This window comes from Stegostoma tigrinum, chromosome 4 (genome assembly GCF_030684315.1).
Source record: "Stegostoma tigrinum isolate sSteTig4 chromosome 4, sSteTig4.hap1, whole genome shotgun sequence".
Classification (NCBI taxonomy): Eukaryota; Metazoa; Chordata; class Chondrichthyes; order Orectolobiformes; family Stegostomatidae; genus Stegostoma; species Stegostoma tigrinum.
The window spans coordinates 26,434,421-26,454,158 of record NC_081357.1 but is presented as its reverse complement, the minus strand read 5'-3'; the positions used below and the strand labels follow the sequence as shown (position 1 = coordinate 26,454,158).

At 40.0% G+C, this 19,738-nt stretch overlaps 1 protein-coding gene across 5 annotated transcripts in view; it reads right to left on the bottom strand.

Annotated features, from left to right (window-relative positions):
* The window catches only part of sesn1 (sestrin 1), a 118,646-nt gene that overhangs the window by 11,174 nt on the left and 87,734 nt on the right, over nt 1-19,738 (bottom strand). Inside the window, exons 1-4 of one of the 5 annotated variants that reach the window (XM_048531066.2) lie at nt 16,713-16,819; nt 16,375-16,617; nt 4,862-4,927; nt 3,735-3,935 (exon numbers count right to left, since the gene is read on the bottom strand). In XM_048531066.2, the coding sequence (XP_048387023.1) occupies nt 3,735-3,935; nt 4,862-4,924 (264 nt within the window). In that variant the 5' untranslated portion in view covers nt 4,925-4,927; nt 16,375-16,617; nt 16,713-16,819. Of the gene's footprint in view, nt 1-3,734; nt 3,936-4,861; nt 4,928-5,297; nt 5,393-16,374; nt 16,618-16,712; nt 17,009-19,738 lie in introns of those variants that run through there. The other 4 variants (XM_048531065.2, XM_048531067.2, XM_048531063.2 and 1 more) reach the window with 4 other exon arrangements.

The window sequence follows — 19,738 nt, the reverse complement described above, 5'->3', positions numbered from 1 at the left end:
ATGAAGGTGGTAAGGAAGCAAGGCATAAGGGGAAATGTGGCACATTGGATTCAGAATTGGCTGACCCTTAGAAGACGAAGGGTGGCAGTGGACAGAAAACATTCAGCAAAGGTGCTCAGTTACGAGTGGTGTACTACAAGGATCTGTTCTGGGTCTTTTGCTATTTCTAATTTTTGTAAGTGATTTGGATGAAGGAGTGGAAGGGTGGATTAGTAAGTTCGCAGACAATACGAAGGTGGGTTGTGTTGTGGACAGTATGGAGGGCTGTTCTAGGTTACAAAGGGACATTGATAGGATGCAGAGCTGGGCTAAGAAGTGGTAGATGGAGTTTAACCCTGAAAAGTGCGAGGTGATTCATTTTGTAAGGACAAACTTGAAAGCAGAATACCGGGTTAACAGAAAGATTCTTGGCAGTGTAGAGGAGCAGAGGGATCTTGGGGTTCATGTCCACAGTTCCCTGGAAGCCGCCACCCAGGTGGATAGAGTTGTTAAGAAGGTGTACGGTGTGATGGTTTTCATTAGTAGAGGGATTTAGTTCAAGAGCTGTGAAGTTATGTTCCAGCTAAACAAAAGCCTGGTTCGGCCACATCCGGATTATTATGCCCAGTTCTGGTCGCCTCATTACAGGAAAGATGTGGAAGCATTGGAAAAAGGTGCAGAGGATATTTACCAGGATGTTGCCTGGAATGGAGGGAAGGTCTTACGAGGAAAGGCCGAGAGCACTAGGGCTTTTCTGTTTAGAACGACGAAGGATGAGAGGTGACTTGATGGGGGTGTACAAAATGATCAGAGGTACAGACAGACAGCCAGAGACTTTTTACTAGGGTGGAGGTAGCTATTATGAGAGGGCATACTTTTAAAATGAGTGGAGGTAGATATCGTGGAGACGCCAGAGGTCAGTTCCTTACGGAGTGTGGCCGCGGCGTGGAATGCATTGCCGGAGAGGGTAGAGGAGTCGGTCTCATTAGGGGCATTTAAGCGACAATTAGATAGGCATATGGATGATACTATAAAGTAGGGGTGGAGGTTTGATAGACCTTAGGATCAGGTAAAGGTTCGGCACAACATCGTGGGCCGAAGGGTCTGTATTGTGCTGTACTGTTCTATACTGTTCTATATTCTATGTAAACACATTGTACTCTGTTGTGAGATTCCTGCACCAAAATCCAAAATTAACTAAATTATGCTTTCAAATATTAGGAAATAACATTCGTGACTGCATTACTAATATGCATGGAAAATAGCACAATTCAGTAGATTAAAAAAACTATATAAACTGCATTTATATGCCAATCGCCTTTTGCCCTTTATGTGCTTTCATAAATGTGTAACCAAATATCCAAAAAAGATGAACAATAATGCATTGCAAACACAAATGTCATACTGCTAAAAGATTTATAAATAAATAAATCTCATTTTACTTTTTAGGTACTGAACTTGCATTTGTCAGATACAAGTAACTGCCTATTTAAAAGTGAACATTTTTAAGTGGTAGAAATTGCAATTCTGAAACCATTTTTTCCAGACTCAAGTTCATAAAAAACAAAATGCACTCAAGCAAATTACTAGATTTTGGCAAGGAAAATGTCCAGGTGGGAAGAGAGCTAAGCAATGAATTTTTGTCAGGATTTGCACAGTTGGAAATTCCGACTTCCCATCCAAAGAATTAAGAAAAAGATGAGAATGACTTTTTAGGAGTTCCCACATCATTTAAGCTGCAGCACTGTAAACAGAAGAAGCCACCTCGGTAGTTGACAGCTAGTGTTCACGTGAAGCACCCGCTAAAGCAGAATCAAATACCAAGTGCATCTAAATCTTTAAATGCATCCCACAAGCAAAGGAAGTAGGCGGGCTCAGCACAAGGACTCCACAAGGCCTTTGACAGCCTATTCTGAAGCAGCAAACCTGTGCTTTTGTGTATGAATCCAATGTGTTGGTAAGGAAGTTAGAATTATTTAGATCTTTGATAATGTGCAGGAAAATGTCAATCTCACAAGTAGAAACAAAATGAAAGGCCCAAGCGACAGATCCAAAAACTAAAGAGACATAAGGAAACCAGTCCTCATCACTATAAGTCCTAGAAGCAGTAAGATTACTGAAAAAGGAGCCAAGAATTAAGTCACTTAGCCCCATGTGCCATTTTGCTAAGCTATAAGCATTGTCAGCAGAAAGCAAACCACAATCATATTTGGAAAATAGCTAAGCCACGCAAAGTGTAGCGTGCATGCAAAAACATATTTATACCAAACTTTCAACATACAGAGCATCCTAAAGTGATTTACAGGAGCACTATAAAATAAAATGACTCCAAATCACATAGGGAAATATTAAGTCACGTGACCAAAAGCTTGATCAAAGCAGTGGTGCAAGAGACTGAAAATGAGAAACAAAGGCCACTACTTTTAAACGAAAGAAAGACAAACTGCAGCTTGCAAAACTAACCAATGCATATGCAATAGTGTTAATGTGGGGACACTGAAGCCAAAGTGGCCTCAACTGTGCATTCAGAGCAACTGTGCATTCAGAGCAACTCTGCCCAGAGGCAATCTTTGGTTTTTCAATTGGTGCTTGATAATTTGGGTTAAGGAGAGTACAGCACAGCAAAAATCATCCAATTAGTCATGTTACAGTTTAACTCAGATTCACTGATGGGAATAAAACGTGACAGTGAGGCAAGAAGATATCTGCATCACTCTCTTTGCTCCCTTGTTCTTAAAATTCGATTTCCAACTCTCCACCATAAAAATAGGGGAAAGCTGTATTCAGAGCTCCTGAGAGGAAGAATACTAAAGCAAACAGGGAAAGGTCCAGCCTAGTGACCAGTGAAATAAAGATTGATCACCACGGGCAAACAATGAGGGATTATTGAAGAAATGTTGAGCCAAGCCAGCTAGTTGAGATTTGTGAATTTCCAAAAAAAAACTGGTGATGCTGAAGTATATTGCCCTGACTATTCTTCCCCACTTCTTAAAATTGGTGTGTTACGTATGTTCGTGTCTGTATGCGTCACGTGTGCACGTGGTGCCTGTTAAATTGGGTATATAGTTTAAGAAAATAAATTTGAAATCCTGTTCTATGACTGTTCTGGTTAAGGATAAGATTGCTACAGTAAATATTTTCCTTTATTTCACTGAAGAAACCTCACAAGGTTTGCTTTTATCCTGGGTAGCAATGAGTCAGAAGCAAACTGGGATACGTGGTAGTTTCATTAAATCTTCACATTTCCTACTCCAGGAATAGTGGGACTTTATTTTCCGTACTACTCCTGTGGGTCATGACAATAAGTTTTATAAAAGTGCTTTACAGAAGGAAGAAAGAGATGGAGAGGCAGACAGGTCAGAGATGGTATTTGGGGGCTTAGATAACATTAGGTAAAGTCAGCAAAAATGGAAGGATTAAAATTAAGGATGTATAAAAGCTCAAATGACAGGACTGCAGATTTATCAGAGCAGTGGAGGCACAGGAGATTACAGAAACAGGAGGGTAAGGTTATGGAGGAATGTGGAAACAAAACAAGAGTTTTTAAAAATCACACAGTTATGCAATTTTTGATCATGTGCATGCCAACATTTGCTTTCACACTATGGGTAAAGTATTTCTACACCTAGCCTTCTGTTGAATTCATTAAATTGAAGGACTGGATTAATTATGCTCTTTTCTAGGCATATAATGGTGAATTAACAAGAAATTTTACACTTCATCTTTAAGCTGAACAATGCTACTGAGGAATTCACCATTATTGCAATGTAGTGTCGATAATGATACGGCAATGGGCCATCCACTTGCATCAAGTAGTGCTGAGTTTTGAGAAAACTGTCAAGGTACTGTGGATGGAATCCCATCAACAAGGTGATGTTGTCCAGACGACCCAAAGTAGCAAATGCTTCAATGAATAATAGGCGTGTCTCCGCATCTTCTCTTCCCAATTGGATGATCTGTTTAAAAATACAAAATTTTCACACACATTCACATGCACCATTGTATTCACATCAACACATGGTAGAAAAACTTTCTGGTGCTTCTCAGATTACAGAGGAAAATAAGTGGACGCAGATTTAAATAGTTAATCTGCCAATGTGGTATATTGTATCCACTGTACCCGGTGTGGCTTCCTCTACATTGGGGAAATCAAGCAGAGGCTTGGGGACCACTTTGCAGAACACCTCCGCTTGGTTCACAACAAACAACTGCACCTCCCAGTTGCGAACCATTTCAACTCCCCCTCCCATTCCTCAGATGACATGTCCATCATGGGCCTCCTGCAGTGCCACAATGATGCCACCCGAAGGTTGCAAGAACAGCAACTCAAATTCCGCTTGGGAACCCTGCAGCCCAATGGTATCAATGTGGACTTCACAAGCTTCAAAATCTCCCCTTCCCCCACTGCAACACAAAACCAGCCCAGCTTGACCCCTCCCCCCAGTGCATCCCAAAACCAGCCCAGCCGGTCTCCGCTTCCCTAACCTGTTCTTCCTCTCACCCATCCCTTCCTCCCACCTCAAGCTGTACCTCCATTTCCTACTTACCACCTCATCCCGCCTCCTTGACCTGTCTGTCTTCCCTGGACTGACCTATCCCCTACCTACCTCCTCACCTATACTCTCCTCTCCACCTATCTTCTTTTCTCTCCATCTTCGGTCCACCTCCCCCTCTCTCCCTATTTATTCCAGTTCCCTCCCCCATCCCCCTCTCTGATGAAGGGTCTATGCCCAAAATGTCAGCTTTTGTGCTCCTGAGATGCTGCTTGGCCTGCTGTGTTCATCCAGCTCCACACTTTGTTACCACGGTTCATTGCGACTGAATAACTTGTAAAGTGCAACAATCCATACAGTCACACAGCACAAGGATTTGAATTTCTTACTTCTTTTTCAGGGATAAATTCACTTGGTCCTTGACCCAAAGGCCTGGGGATTCTCACTCCCATTTCCTGGAAAGAGAGAGAGAACAGTACTTAGATTTATTGACTTAATAATAAAGATACGCAGCTTCCTATTTCTATTGTTGTAAATTTGGTTGCAACTAGGAACAAAACATCAATGATTTGCCCTCGATTTATCCACTTAAGTGGGTAACAGAAAACAAGTTAGTACAAACGGTATCAAAACCACAGAATTAGTGATATGTTTATTTCTGAGAACCCCACAGTCTCACCGAAACGAACAGTGGATTAGCAGTGGGCTGAACGTTCTTAAGCAACTTGGCCCACTGCCTAGAACACACTGTTCAAGTAGTTTCCTAGCGCGAGATTAAAACTCACCGAAGCAACATAATTTCACAGTATCTTTTCTACAACTCACCACAATAAAGGACAGGGACAAATCTATACACAATACAAAGCTATACTGAAGTTTTATGTAAATGAGACTGCATGATTTAAAAAACATTTGCAATTCTTGACTGTGGCACTGCTCCAATACATTAACTGGCCTGGTGCCGAGAACATGCAGTTCTACAACTACTGCGTCAACAACTGAACTGCTTTGAGACAGCCTTGTTTTGTTCCTCTTGCTCCTTGTTTAACGATCAGTTGAGATATCTAGCATCTGTTAAATTGTAACTACTTAGAACTAAGGCAAGTGGTTCAACATCTGTCAACTGTAGTATGTTACTTCAGCACAAAATATCAGTAAAATCTTGACACACCTGTAACCACTATACCATAGCATAGTGCTCAAAAAAGAAGAGGCTAATAACTCAATAAAAAACAATAATACTTTATTCCAGAGAGCATCAATTTGCAATATTTACAAGGTAAAAACTTGTCAATCCACACCTCACTCAACACTGCAGCAACACAAGTCTGCATAAATATAGAAATAGAATAATTTAGAGCAGAGAAGGCCATCATGTCAATTTTCTCAAGCAGCAATTCAGCCAGTCCAACAACCATGCTCTTTTCTCAGACTTACAAATTTCTCTCTACAGGTACAAGTCCCATTTCCTATTGAAAACCAGGATTGAACATGTCTCCACTATATCATCGGACAATACATTTCATATCCTAACCACAAGTTGTATAAAAACAAACCTATGTCATTATGAGATAACAAGGTGTAGAGCTGGATGAACACAGCAGGCCAAGCAGCATCAGAGGAGCAGGAAGGTTGATGTTTCTTCAGCCCAGAACTGAAGAGTCCAGGCCTGAAATGTCAGCCTTCTTGCTCCTCTGATGCTGCTTGGCCTGCTGTGTTCACCCAGCTCTACACCTGGTTATCTCAGATTCTCCAGCATCTGCAGTTCCTACTACCTATGACATTATTTTTGGTTCTTCTGCCAATCACCTTAAATCTGTGCATGCTGGTTCTCCTCAACGTTTAGCCAACTTCTTCCAGTTTTTCACAGTTCCTTCCTTTCTACTGTCTAGATCCCCCATGCTTTTGAGCACCTCCATCCAATCTCCTTTCAACCTTCTCTTATCCAAGGAGAACGACACAGATTCCTCAACCAACCCATGTAACTGATGTCCCTCAATGTTAAGCCTAACAGCTTACTTTAGTAAGAAGAAAACATCACATCAATTCATGGGTTAAATTTGTCTGCATTAAATAACGTGAAACAATTTAGTTTGGACGAGTGGTAGAAAGAAAGAGGAAAGGATTTGGGTCAAAAAAATAAGAGCTGCTGTGACCAGCAAATGACAGTGGTCTAGACTGGATGAGCGATTTATTTGGCATTTCCTCCATTTCTAAAGACAAGTAACTTATGGTTTATCCCACCTTCTAAAGACAAGTGGACAGTTAGGCCAGCAGATACAATGGTAACTGTCAGAGAAGAACTGACATATGGTTTGAAAAGGAAAGATTTGCAAGGATGGAGAATCATCCTCATTCTTTGAAATGCTGTGAGAGAGTTGATGCAGACACAATGGACTTCGTTCCACAGAATCTCTCATTTGTTATGGCACGGTAAGAGGCCATTTGGCACATTATGTCTGCACTACTTTCTATTATCTAATGGCAATCTCCTGCTTTTGTGCCAAATAATCATGCAACTCCCATGTGAATGCCTCAATTGTTACATCAGTTTATGACAACACAATTTATTTTGTCACCTATTTTTGCTTGTAAATAGTCTTGCCATATTTTAAATACATATAACATGGGAACTAGGAGCAGAGTAAGCCATTCACTAAGTCTATTCCATCATTTGATAGACGTACGGCTGATCCAGCTGCCTCAACTTTACTTCCTTTTCTCACCCTTGTTCCTCTGACTCCTAAATCAAGAATTTAAAATCAACCTTGCAAATATTAATTCCCTCCATCGTTCTCTAAGGAAGAGAACACAGACTAACAACCCTCAGGAAAACAAACCTCTCCCATCTCCATCTTAAAATGGGAGATCCCTTATTATCACGTTGTGTCTCCTAGTTCTAGTCTTTCCCACAGGAGGAAACATCCTCCCTGTCTAGGTCCTTCAAAATCTTATATATTTCAAGATCATATTTCATTCTTCTAAACTCCAATTATAGGTTCATCCTGTCCAGTCTATCCTTAACAGATAACCACTTCAGGGAAAGGATACCTGAGGAAACTATTAGAACAAAAGGCTAACAAGTCCCAGGATTTTGAAAGAAATGCCTGCTGAGATGCATTCATCATAATTTGTTGAAATTTCCTAGATTCTGGAAAGGTCTCAGCAGTTTTGAGAGTGAATGTAACCCGTCTATTGAAGAAAGGAGAGACTGGAAGCAGGAAACTATTGAACAATTATCCTAGCATCTTTCAAAGAGAAAATGCCAGAATTTATTTTTAAAATGGTTAAAGTAGGATTCATTAAAAAATCTTAACGTGATGAAGCTGAGTCAACATGGTTTTGACGAAGGTAGTTCACACTCTGACTAATTTATTAACAAGCATTGTGGATAAGGGGGAAAATCAATGGATGGTATACTTGGATTTACAAAAGGCATTTAGAGTTAGAGTCAGAGTCAGAGTCAGAGATGTACAGCATGGAAACAGACTGTTCAGTCCACTCGTCCATGCCAATCAGATATCCTAAATTAATTTAGTCTCATTTGCGTATTTGGCCCATTTCCCTTTAAGTCCTTTCTGTTCATGCACTCATCCAGATGCCTTTCAAATGTTGTAACTGTTCTTTGCCTCTACCATGACCTCTGGCAGTTCATTTCATACATCTCCACCCTCTGTATGATAAAGTTGCCCCTTAGGCCCCCTTTAAATCTCTCACCTTAAAAAACTTATGCCCTCTAGTTTTGGACTCCCATAGCCTAAGAGAGGACCTTGGCTATTCACCCTATCCATGCCCCTCATAATTTTATAAACCTTTTATAAAAAAGGATCACCCCTCGGCTTCCCACGCTCCAGGGAAAATAGCCCAAGGCTATTCAGCCTTTCCCTATAGCTCAAACCCTCCAATCCAGACAATATCCTTGAATCTTTTCTGCATGTTTTCAAGTTTAACAGCATCTTTCCTATCCCAGGGAGACCACGATTGAATACATTATTCCAAAAGCAGCCTAACGAATGTCCTGTACAGCTGTAACATGACATCCTAATGCCTATAATCGATGCACTGTCCAATAAAGGCAAACGTGCCAAATGCCTTCTTCACTACCCTGTGTACCTGGGACTTCACTTTCAAGGAACTATGAACCTGCAACTCAAGGTCTCTTTTCAGCAATACTCCCCAGGATCTTACCATTAAGTGTATAAGCCCTGCCCTGGTTTGCCTTACTAAAATGCAACACCTCCCATTTATCTAAATTAAACTCCATCTGCCACTCCTCAATCCACAGCCCATCTGATCAAGATCCCGTTGCAATTAGGTAACCTCTGCTGTCCACTACACTACTAATGTTGGGGTCACCTGCAAAATTAGTAATCATTCCTCCTATATTACCACCCAAATCATTTATATAGATGACAAAAAGCAGGGGACCCAGCAGTGATCCCTGTGTCACACTGCTGGTCGCAGGCGGCCAGTCTGAAAAACAACCCTTCACCACCATGATCTGTCTCGTACCTTTAAGCCAATTTTGTATCCAAATGGTTAGCTGTCCCTAGATTCCACGTGATCTAGCCTTGCTAACCAGTTTACCATTTGGAACCTTGTCAACTGCCTTGCTGAAGTCTGTATAGAAAGAGTCCTCTGCTCTGCCTTTATCATTTTGAGAAAATGGTAAAGGGTACTGCACAAAATAAGAGCTTGACTACAAAGAAAAAGTAACTCAAATAGGTTGACTGCCACCACCTCTGGCAGTCTGATCTGATCTCCTTAGTAATGGAAATGTGGCAATATTAATTAATGCATTAATTGTGTAAGGTGTTTTTGGGGGAAGGGTGGAACAATTTGATGATGATGATTACATATCCACCTAACTCAAGTTTACCAAGCTTTTCAGTTGAGATTTGAAATAGGCAAGAAAAAGTGCCTGAAAAAAATCAAAGGTCAGTAATTGGAAGTAAGATACATACAAGTTCATACAGGGCTAAATGGGCTATGTTTCCATGGGCACAAATCTGTAACTCGAAGATCTCCTTCGTTTGCATTTCATCTACCATGGTTCAGGCAATTATTTTTAACAAAGTAATGCACACCAGTTTCATAAAACAATTTCCATAATGCAGTTATGAAGTTAGTTTTTTTTAAGATACAATAGTATATTATAACAGGAACTTCACAATAACTTTCTTCATTATCTAAAAGCTTTGCTTTTGTTGCAACAATGTCGCTATTCTGGTAAATTATTCCATGAAACTATCACTGATTTTTCCTTAAAAGGCAATGAAGGATTAGGCAAAAAATCACCCACATCCCACAAAAGAATAATCATTTTGACAGTATTAAGATCTTTTAAATCATCAGACTTGTCACAAATGCACTGAATATTTAACAGAGGGGAGAGAATGGGACTGAAAGGAGAATTAAATATTCAGGTGTACATCTTTCTTCAACCATAGTCTATTCCTATTTTTTTGGACAATGCATTAATCCAATTTACTTGTATGTTGGAGTTTGCTGAAATAATGCTTAAGCAGGTAGCCAAGGACTTGTGGTGGTGGTGCGGTAGTGCATCTTATCTCTAGACTATGAGTCTCCAGATTCAAATCTCAACTGCTCTAGAGGTGTGCAATAACATCTCTGAATAGGTTGACTGAAAAATATCATAAGCTGGTAGCAGAGATAAAATTGCATAGGCTTTAGCAAAATTTTGTCAGGCGTGTAGAACTAGTCATTAGTTCAATTTTAAGTTTAAAATAGCCTCAAATATTTTTTATTATTACAAGGGAATTAAATGTTAAGCAGTCTACAAAGACCCGTACTTTATAACGGGCACATTTAATTCTTATTTGAAATAGCAGTGTAATAAAGTAAAGCATTTAGACAAAGCAAGCTGGAGGTGGAGCTTCCTCATCGAAGCAAATTATTCTACCTGGAAAAATAACAATTTTCTTAATGCAATTATGAAGCGTGGTTTATGATGAAGTATGTAGATGGACTAATATACCATCAGTCTTTCTTTAAAAAGAATACAAATGCACATTAGAGGTAGTAAAGTTAATAGAGACCTCATAGCTACCCAAATGCTATGGATACTAAACCATGTCAGAAACTGGATATTCTATAATGAACATCTCATTTACAGTTCAACAAAACCTGTTCACCACTTCCAAGGCACATGTCAGGAGTGTGATACAGAACGCTTCCAACCTGCCCGAATGAGATAGTAGGAACTGCAGATCCTGGAGAATCTAAGATAACAAGGTGTAGAGTTGGATGAACTCGGCAGGCCAAGTGGCATCTGATGTTGCTTGGTCTGCTGTGTTCATCCAGCTCTACACCTTGTTATCTCTTTGCCTGAATGACAGCAGCTCCAAAATGAATCAGGAAGCTTGATGCCATCCAGGACAAAAATGCATTTTTGAACAACAGCCCATCCACCACTTTAAACATTCACACTGTACAGCAAAAGTGACACTCAGATTGTGTAGTGAATCCAAAAGCTATGAGCGACTTGCAACCCTTTTTCCAATTTCTCCATGGATCAACTGTATTATGAAGAATGACTGCTCAAGGGATGAAATACCAAAACTGGATTACAACTTCATGTGCTATTGGGATCATGAACAACAACACTTCAGAGTCATAAAGCTGCCTGTAAAGTGGAGATTGAGGAGCAATGGCACACATCCCTAGGATCAGTTTCAAGTCATCCTGACACTCACGAGCAAAATTTTCATCCTTTGTCGTGATTTGAAAGACATGGTTGTGAAGTTCTAGTACTAATTTGACTGAAGCATGCAAAACAATTGTGGAATAGCCATTACTTCCTTGTCTCCCCACTCTATGCCCTCAACTCACCAGCTCCATGTAACTCTACACTCCAACAGGAGTACAATTTCAGCCCATCCAAAGACAGTGAGGGAGGGTCAACAAATACTGGGCTTTCATACAAAGACCAAAACAGGCTTTGCACTTAAAAATAAGTCAGTCCTTCCTTGCTAATTACTCTATCTACCCTATCAAAAATATTCTCTACGTAACTACGGAGTGTGCCTTTTAGAAATGCAAGACTTTCTGATTATTAAATGATTATGCTGGCTCTGTTCTAACAGAGTTCAAGCATTAACAGATTATACTGTGCATTAAATGGTACAATGCTTTCAGGCTATAAAATGGTGTATTCTCGAACAATTCAGGCCATGCTACCAAAGATTCATTTACATTGAAAACAGAAAGTTCTTTTGTTTAAAGTCTCTGAGATGTACTTTACCATATTAAGCAGGAATTAGACCATAAGGTTTGATAGCAGAATTAGACCCTTCAGCCCATCAAGTCTACTCCACCATTCAATCATGGCTGATCTGTTTCTCAACCCCATTGTCCTGTCTTCCTGTAACCCTTACCTATCAAGATGTTATCTTTGTCTTAAATATAATCAACGACTCGGCCTACAAGTCTCTGCGGCTATGGGTTTCACAGATTTGCTACCTTCCGCTGAAGAATTTAAATTCCTTATCTCAGTTTTTCAGAGGCTGTGTGCTCTGTTTTGTCTCTCCTATGAATGGAAACGTCATTTCCACATCTACTCTATTCAGGATTCAGTGTTCTGCAAGTTTTGACAAGATTCTCATCCTTCTAAACTACGAGTAACTGTAATCATTCTTGTAAACCTCCTTTGGACACTCTCCAAGGCCAGCACATCCTTCCTAGACATCAGGCCCAAAACTGTTCACAATATTCTAAACGTAGTCTGACCGACGCTTTTTAAGAGTATCAGAAGTACAATGCTCTTGTATTCTAGCCCTTTTGAATGCAAAATTTTATTTGCCTTTCTAACTGATAAGTGAACCAACATTCAAACTTTAAGAGAATCCTGAACTAGGACTGCAAAGTGCCTTTGTGCTTCAGATTTCTGAAGTCTTTCCTCTTTTACAAAATAGTCTCTGCCTTATTCTTCTGACCTTACACTTTCCAATACTGTACTCCATCTGCCACTTTACTCAGTTTCCTAGTTTGTCCAAGTCCTTCTGCAGACTTCCGCTTCCTCAACACTCTGTCCCTCCACCTATCCTTGTGTAACTACCAAACGTAGGACCAACACCCTCAGTTCCTTCACTCAGATCATTAGTGTACGGGTACATAGTTCATGACCCCAACACTGATACCTGCGGAACTCCACTAGTCACCAACTGTCATCCTGAAAAGGACCCATTTACATCCACTCTGTCAGTTAACCAATCCTCTATCCATGCTTCTACCTTGCCCCTAACACCATGGGCTCTTGTCTTATTTAGCATCGTCATGAGCTGCACCTTGTCAAAGGTCTTCTAAAAGAACCCAAATAGATCATGTCCACTGGCTCTCTGTTTAAATTCCTCAAAGAATTACCAGATTGCCAGGAATGGTCTCCCTTGACAAAACAATGCTATCTCAGCCCTATTTTGTTACGCCCTTCCAAGCTTGTTAATAATGGATTCTAAAATCTTATCAATAACCGAAGTCAGACTAACTGGCCTATAACCTGCCAACATCTGCCACCCTTCTTTCTGGAACAGGGGTGTTATATTAACTGTTTTTTCAGTCCTCTAAGACAGTCTTTGAGTCCAGTGATTCCTGAAAGATCACCGATGCCTGTACAATTTCCTCCACTTTGGGGTATAATCCATCTGGTCCGGGTGATTTATTCACCTTGAGACCTTTCAGCTTCCCCAGTACCACCACCTTTAGTGATAGCCACTACTTATGTCTGCCCTCAACCTTTCAAAGTTCTGGTATGCTACCGGTGTCTTCCATTGTGAAAACTCATGCAAAGTAGTTATTCAGTTCCTCCGCCAATACTACTTCTCCAGTCGCATCTTCAGCAGTCCAATGTCCACTCTCGCCTCCCTCTTACCTTGAATAGGCGTGAAAAGTATTCTTGCAACCTTGTTTTATATTACTAGCCAGTAATATTTCATCGTTTCCCTTTTCAACCACCCACCCACCGCAACCACTTCCCCGACCCTCCGCCAAGGGTGTCATCTGCTGGGTTTTATTTAAAAAAAGGCTTCCCAATCCTCTGACTTCCCACATCCTACGTTTTTTCTTTTGCTTTTATGCAGTCCCTGACCTCCCTTGTCAGCCATGGTTGCCTCATCCTCCCTGTAGTATGTTTCTTCTTCCTCGGGATAAATTTCTGCTCTGCATCCCAAATTATCCCAGGAACTCCTGCCATTACTGTTCCATTGTCTTCCTCGCTAGGCTCCCGTCAACCATCTCTGACTAGCTCCTCCCTTACGGCTTCGTATTTACCTTGACTCAATTAAAATCCTGTTACATCTGATCGTGGCTTCTCCCCTTTCAAGCTGCATAGGCCAAAGTTTGAAATAGATCAGTCATATTTAGTCAACAGCCACTACAGGAAAGAAATTTATTAGGCACACTGTGAACCCTCAAGCCTCCATCATTCCTAAGACTTAATTCAGGAGTGTAATAGAATATTCCCCCATCCAACACCACCACTAAAGAAACTCAGCATGATCTACCCCAACACAATTCTTTCTTTCTTTATTGAAATAATCATTATCACAACCAGTGTCAAATATCACTTCCTTTGCCACAATTTTGGCCACAGAACAAGGGGCACAGTGGTAGTCCTACCTCTGACCAGTAGAATCAGGGTCAAGGCCCATCTGCTCCAGAGGTGTGTAATAACATCCCTGAACTGGTGAATTAGAAAACATCTAAACTACAAAGACATAGTGCAGCAATATAAGGAGTTAACTTCCCGAAATAATTCTGACCCAACACCATTGTGGCAGCATCACAAAAGGTTACAGCAGGTCAAATAGAAGGCCCACCAACACCTTCTCAAGTGAACAGGGAAAGGGTAATAAATGTGACTAAAGACTGTCCATAAACAAGCAACAAGTGCTTTTTAAATGATCCAGATCAATGAATCCATTCCACTCGAAGACTTTCTCACCATTCTTCCAAACCAATTAATTAATTCCTTGTTGGTTTAGCACAATAAAAGAAATTTTGATATTGGTGTCTGGCTAGCTCAAATAAATTGATATTTGAGCAGGGATGCTTCAAATAAGTCCTCAATTTCCTACCTACTGTAGCCATTTGTTGCTGATTTTAGTTACACATCCAAATAAAAAAGGCCTTTATTACTATTTCACTCTCAGGCAGGACTTGCAAAAAACAAGGTTTCAGAAGAACAAACCAGTTGTTATGTTGTCAACTGCGCAATGTTGGTGTAAAACATCTTTGCACACTAACAAATGTCAGGAAAAATTCATTCTTCTAACGTTGTATAACTAAGATAGCATCTAAATAAGCACAGGAATCAAATTTCCCGACAGTTGTGAGTAGAAACCAGAAAAGTTGGTAGAATCTGGATGAGCAGCATATAAGTGTCCGAAGTTATCAAAGAGGATGGAGTTATATTTTCGGTTAGGCTGAATTAAAAACTTATGGCTTACCTGTCCTGTTAGTAAGTGAGAAACAAAGAACTGCAGATGCTGGAAGTCAAACAAAAACCAAAACAGCTGAAAAAAAAAACTTAGCAGGTCTCTAGTAGCATCTGTTGAGAGAAAGCAGTGTCAATGTTTCAGGTCCAGTGACTCTTCTTCAGGGCTTAGAATTAACATTTGAAGAAGGGCCACTCGACTCGAAATAATGACACTGCTTTCCCTCCACAGGTGGTGAAACCAGCAGACCCAAAAATCATTGGCAGATCTGAATGTGCCAAATTTGGAAGAAGAATGATTTTAAGTTGTCCCGTGAAATATAATCGAGGTAACTGTGAAAGCACACAGAGAAGCCATTGGAGGAGATGGCTGTACTCCAATAGCTTTGAGCAGAACCATTCCCAAGAACCAGGAATCAAATGCCACAAAGAAAAATATGATAACGCAGTTCTCAAAAGACAGGGATGAAGTCAGTTATAGCAATAAAAAGCATGTAATTTTTGGAGTTTAGCTAGTGTTAGCAGAGAAAGAGAAAACTGCAGAGAACAAAATGGATGAAGGCTTAGTTAAGTGTTGTGCATGAGCCAAAAACTCTAGGATTTTGAAACTAATACATGCAGAGCAACCAAACAATTAACAATTGTTGAACTGCTTTCTGCAGGAAGGTAAGACTCGGTAGGAATGTTTCCACCTCTGGAACTTGTAAGAATATCTTATTTTGGACCTTCAAAGGCCACCATATTGTCCAGTTCATTTCACCACTGTCTTATAGGCCAAGGATATCTGCATTATTACAAAGCATTAGAAACAGGAGTATTAATTGCAGACCAAAACACATCCATTATATTTATGGAAGCTATTTACTTAGTACTGCCTTTCAACAGTAAATTTATCAAACTAATATTGTAATATTGATATCAATACAGATCATAAAAAGTAATAGGTTAGTTTATATTTCAAGTTAGCATGTATTGTTAAGTATAAGTACTGTTAAGGTCCACAGGGAAACATCCAATAAGATACTAATTGAAGCAAAAAAGTATCACAGGAAAGAGTTAACAAAAACTACACAAGTATTTGAAATTTCACAGCTAAAAATATTTGTATTACAAGTGATTAGGTCAGTAAAAAGCAGATAAGCCTTTGTTACATTCGAGCTGAACTTTTCCAATGCTTTCCTGCCTGACTTCCCAAACTCCTTATCCAAAGTCTGCTACCTATTCTATTCCATCCAAGTCCCAAGCACATATCACAACTCTAGTCACTAACCCATGCCTAGCCCTCTAGTACCTCTCCAAAATAATCTAATCGATTTTCATTTCTCTTAGTCTTGTTTCCTCTCTCCCTCCATTTAACCTTAGGCAACCAAATGTTTGGCCACCTAAGCTGTGGATTTCATATCTGAACTTCGGATTCTCTGGCAGTATTGCTTAGTTTATTACATCAGGTACCTTGATCAGATGCTCTCCGTTCTATTTTTCCAGGTATTGTTGCTTCTCTAGCTTTGCAAGAGTCAGAATCACTTTTTATTTTTCTACTGGGACTGTCAGTAAGACGTATATCCTTTCCCCGTTCCTTAAATAACAACTCGATGTTTTCGTATGACAGGGGCATCATTTTGTCGAACCCAATGCTGCTTAGATACTAGCCCAAGAATAACGTCTGCACAGCAGTACCCTTCGTTTCATATAATCCTAAAAGCAATCGGTGAAAAGTACTTTTTAAGGAAGAACGTCAGAAATCCTAGGAGCCCGCACGCAACACATCATAGACTGACTACAAACAATACCTTTTGACAATTACTGCAGAGTAGACACTCCTTCACAGACCTGCCTCGAGGCTTCGTTGTGTTCGCTACGCTTGCGAGTCTCATTCTGGGATTACTCAGTATCTCTATTAAAAGCCAAAGTATAACCTTATTTCCCGTTTGTCTTGTTAGCAGCTCTAGGACTGTGATCGCAGCGCACAGCGTATGTTTAAATATTTGAGAGCACAAACAACCACTGTAAATCAATCACCCAATGCAGTCGCCGATTGGTGGCTGGGAAGTAAATGTCGGACAGGCTCCGTCATTACGGACCATTCAGAAACTGTATTCAGCAGGACGGAAATCAAAGGGTTGCCCGAAAATGACACGTTCAGGGCTGAGGGGAGGTGACAAATCAGAACTGGATGAAAAATAAATTTGACCTTTTGACAGAAATGTTAGATAAATGATTTACGACGGCCGCTCTGCTTCTTGGTGAAGATCACTTCTATTCCCTTCCCCCACCCCAAATCCCGCATAAATTAGGAGCCATCGTTTTCTTCTGCCAGCTACCACAAGAGTGCAAATAACGGAGATTGCCGCTGCATAAACTCAGTTTGCTTATAGTTGTTACGATACAAATTGATATTATTGGAACTGGATTCCACGCTGAAATCATGTTTAACGGAACATTCGAAATTTCTTTTTAGGAAAATAGACGTCTTTCTAATGATTTGGTTTAAACGATAAATTAGCTTATTATACAAAATAATAGTACTAAAATATGGAATCAACCAAACTATTTATATATAATAATAAAAGTACAAGCCCATCAAATTGAACAGCATCCCGTTAGAGCACTCGATATTTTTTCCCAATTTCCACTTTGGAGAATCTGAACCTTTTTCTTGATTTGTCACGAAATTGAGTTTAGACTTTCTCACTTCAAATAATCCTCCAGTGTTTTTACCAAAAACATCTGGCCAGGAACTTTTAAACTAAACCAAAAAGGGCATTGACAGTCCAAGGTAGGGTTGGGGGCGGGGGGGATTATGGCTGAGGTATTAAATGAATACTTTGCTTCTGTCTTTAACACAGCAGCGTACTGCACAGGCCATAGCGAGAGGGGAAGAAACAGTGTCACTACGAACAAGGCACCAGGACTGGATGAAATGCACCCAAGAATTTTGAAAGTGAGCGTAGAAACTGTCTTCTCACTGGCCATAATATTTCAGTCTGCCCTAGACCTGGGTAGTGCCAACAGACTGGAGTATTGCTAACATTATTGCCTTATTGAAAAAAGGTTGCAAGACTAATCTTGGCAATTATAGACCAGTTAGTCTAACTTCAGTAGTGGAAAATCTTTTGGAAACAATTTCTTGTGATAGAAATCAGTAGTCACATGGAAAAAAGTGGCTTAATTAGAAAAAGTCAGCGTGAAGTTCTAAAGGAGAAATCACGTTTAACTTGGAGATATTTTTGAAGAAGTAACAAACAATGTTAACGAGGGCAACACTTCTGACCATGATGTATACAGATTTCCTAAAGGCATTTGATACAGTGCCTCACAACAGACGTGAGGAAAGTTGCAGATCGTGGTATAAAAGGAACAATGACAATTTGGATGCAAAATTGCTGAGTAACTGAAAACAGTAATGGTCAATGGGCATTTTTTGGGTTGGAGGAGCGTTTGTAGCGGAGCTTCCCAGGATTTGGGATTGGGACCTTGGTTTTTCCTGATATGCATCTATGATCCAAATCTTGATAAATTTGAGGATGCCACTAAATTTGAAGGAATTCTAAACTGTGAGGACGACAGTATGAGCTCCAAGGACATTAACAAGTTAATGCAGTGGGCAGTAGACAGTGGATGAGGTTCAGTGCTGAGAAGTGAGGGGTAGTGCAGGCCGGTGCAACATCGAGGGCCAAAGGGCCTGTTCTGCACTATATTGTTCTATGTTAATACTGAAAAACAATATAGAAGGTACAATTCTGAAGGTGGTGAATGAGTAGAAGAACATAGGTGTACATGCACAAATCATTAAAATTGGCAGGACAAGCAGAGCAGGAAATAAAGTATACAGTGTTCTTGATTTTATTAATTGAGGCAGGGAATGCAAGAGAAAGGTGGCGATTCTGAACTTTTAAGACACTTGTTAGAGCTCAGATGTGTACAGTTGCAGGTGCCATATTATAACAAAGATGCAAATGCATTGGAGAGAGTACAGAATGATTTACTAGATGGTTTCAAGTATGATAAATGTATCCTTGTAGTTGAAGTTTAAGTAGCAGAGATGTTGACCCTGGAGAGAAGCTAATTGAGTGGAGATCTGATTGTGATTTTGAAAATCACAAGCAGGCTATAACAGACTAGATAGGGTGAAGTTGCTTCTGTTTGTAAAAGAAACCAGAGCAAGAAGGAATGGATTTAAAGTGATATGCAAATGAAACAAGGGTAATGAAAGAAAATGCGACAGAATGCACTGCCTGGAAATGTGGTGGAGGTAGGTTCAATTGAGGCAAAGGCAGATTAATTTTTTTTGCATAATAATGGTATACAGGAATATGAGGAAAAGGCAAGAGATTGGCACTAGGTAATAGAGCTAGACTGGATATGCAGGTGTACATGATCACAAAAAAATTAAACTAGAAAAAAGTGAACTATATAAAACTGAACACAAAGATTGTAAAGATTTAGTTACAGTCACCAAAAATTCACTATTCCCTTGACCCAGCAATACCCTTGTAAAATGATGAAAACTTCAGAGATGTTCACTACTATTGCCACACCTTGACTTCTGTTCCGGATGGTATAGCCACAGAATTTTCATCCAGCAAATTTCTGCATATGCAAATTTACTTTAGCTTGTATTTCTCCCAGCGGCACCAAAAACAAAGTGCAAACTAAATTCCTTGTTACTTTAAATTTAGAGCAAACCAAAGCAAACACTCAGGTTTATTAGTGGTTTTACTGGGGCGCACACCCATTGATGGGCTGATTTTTTTTGTTTTGCCTGTGCCCCTAGACCCTTGTTGCTATGCAATAGTACAGTTGAGATGTTAATGGG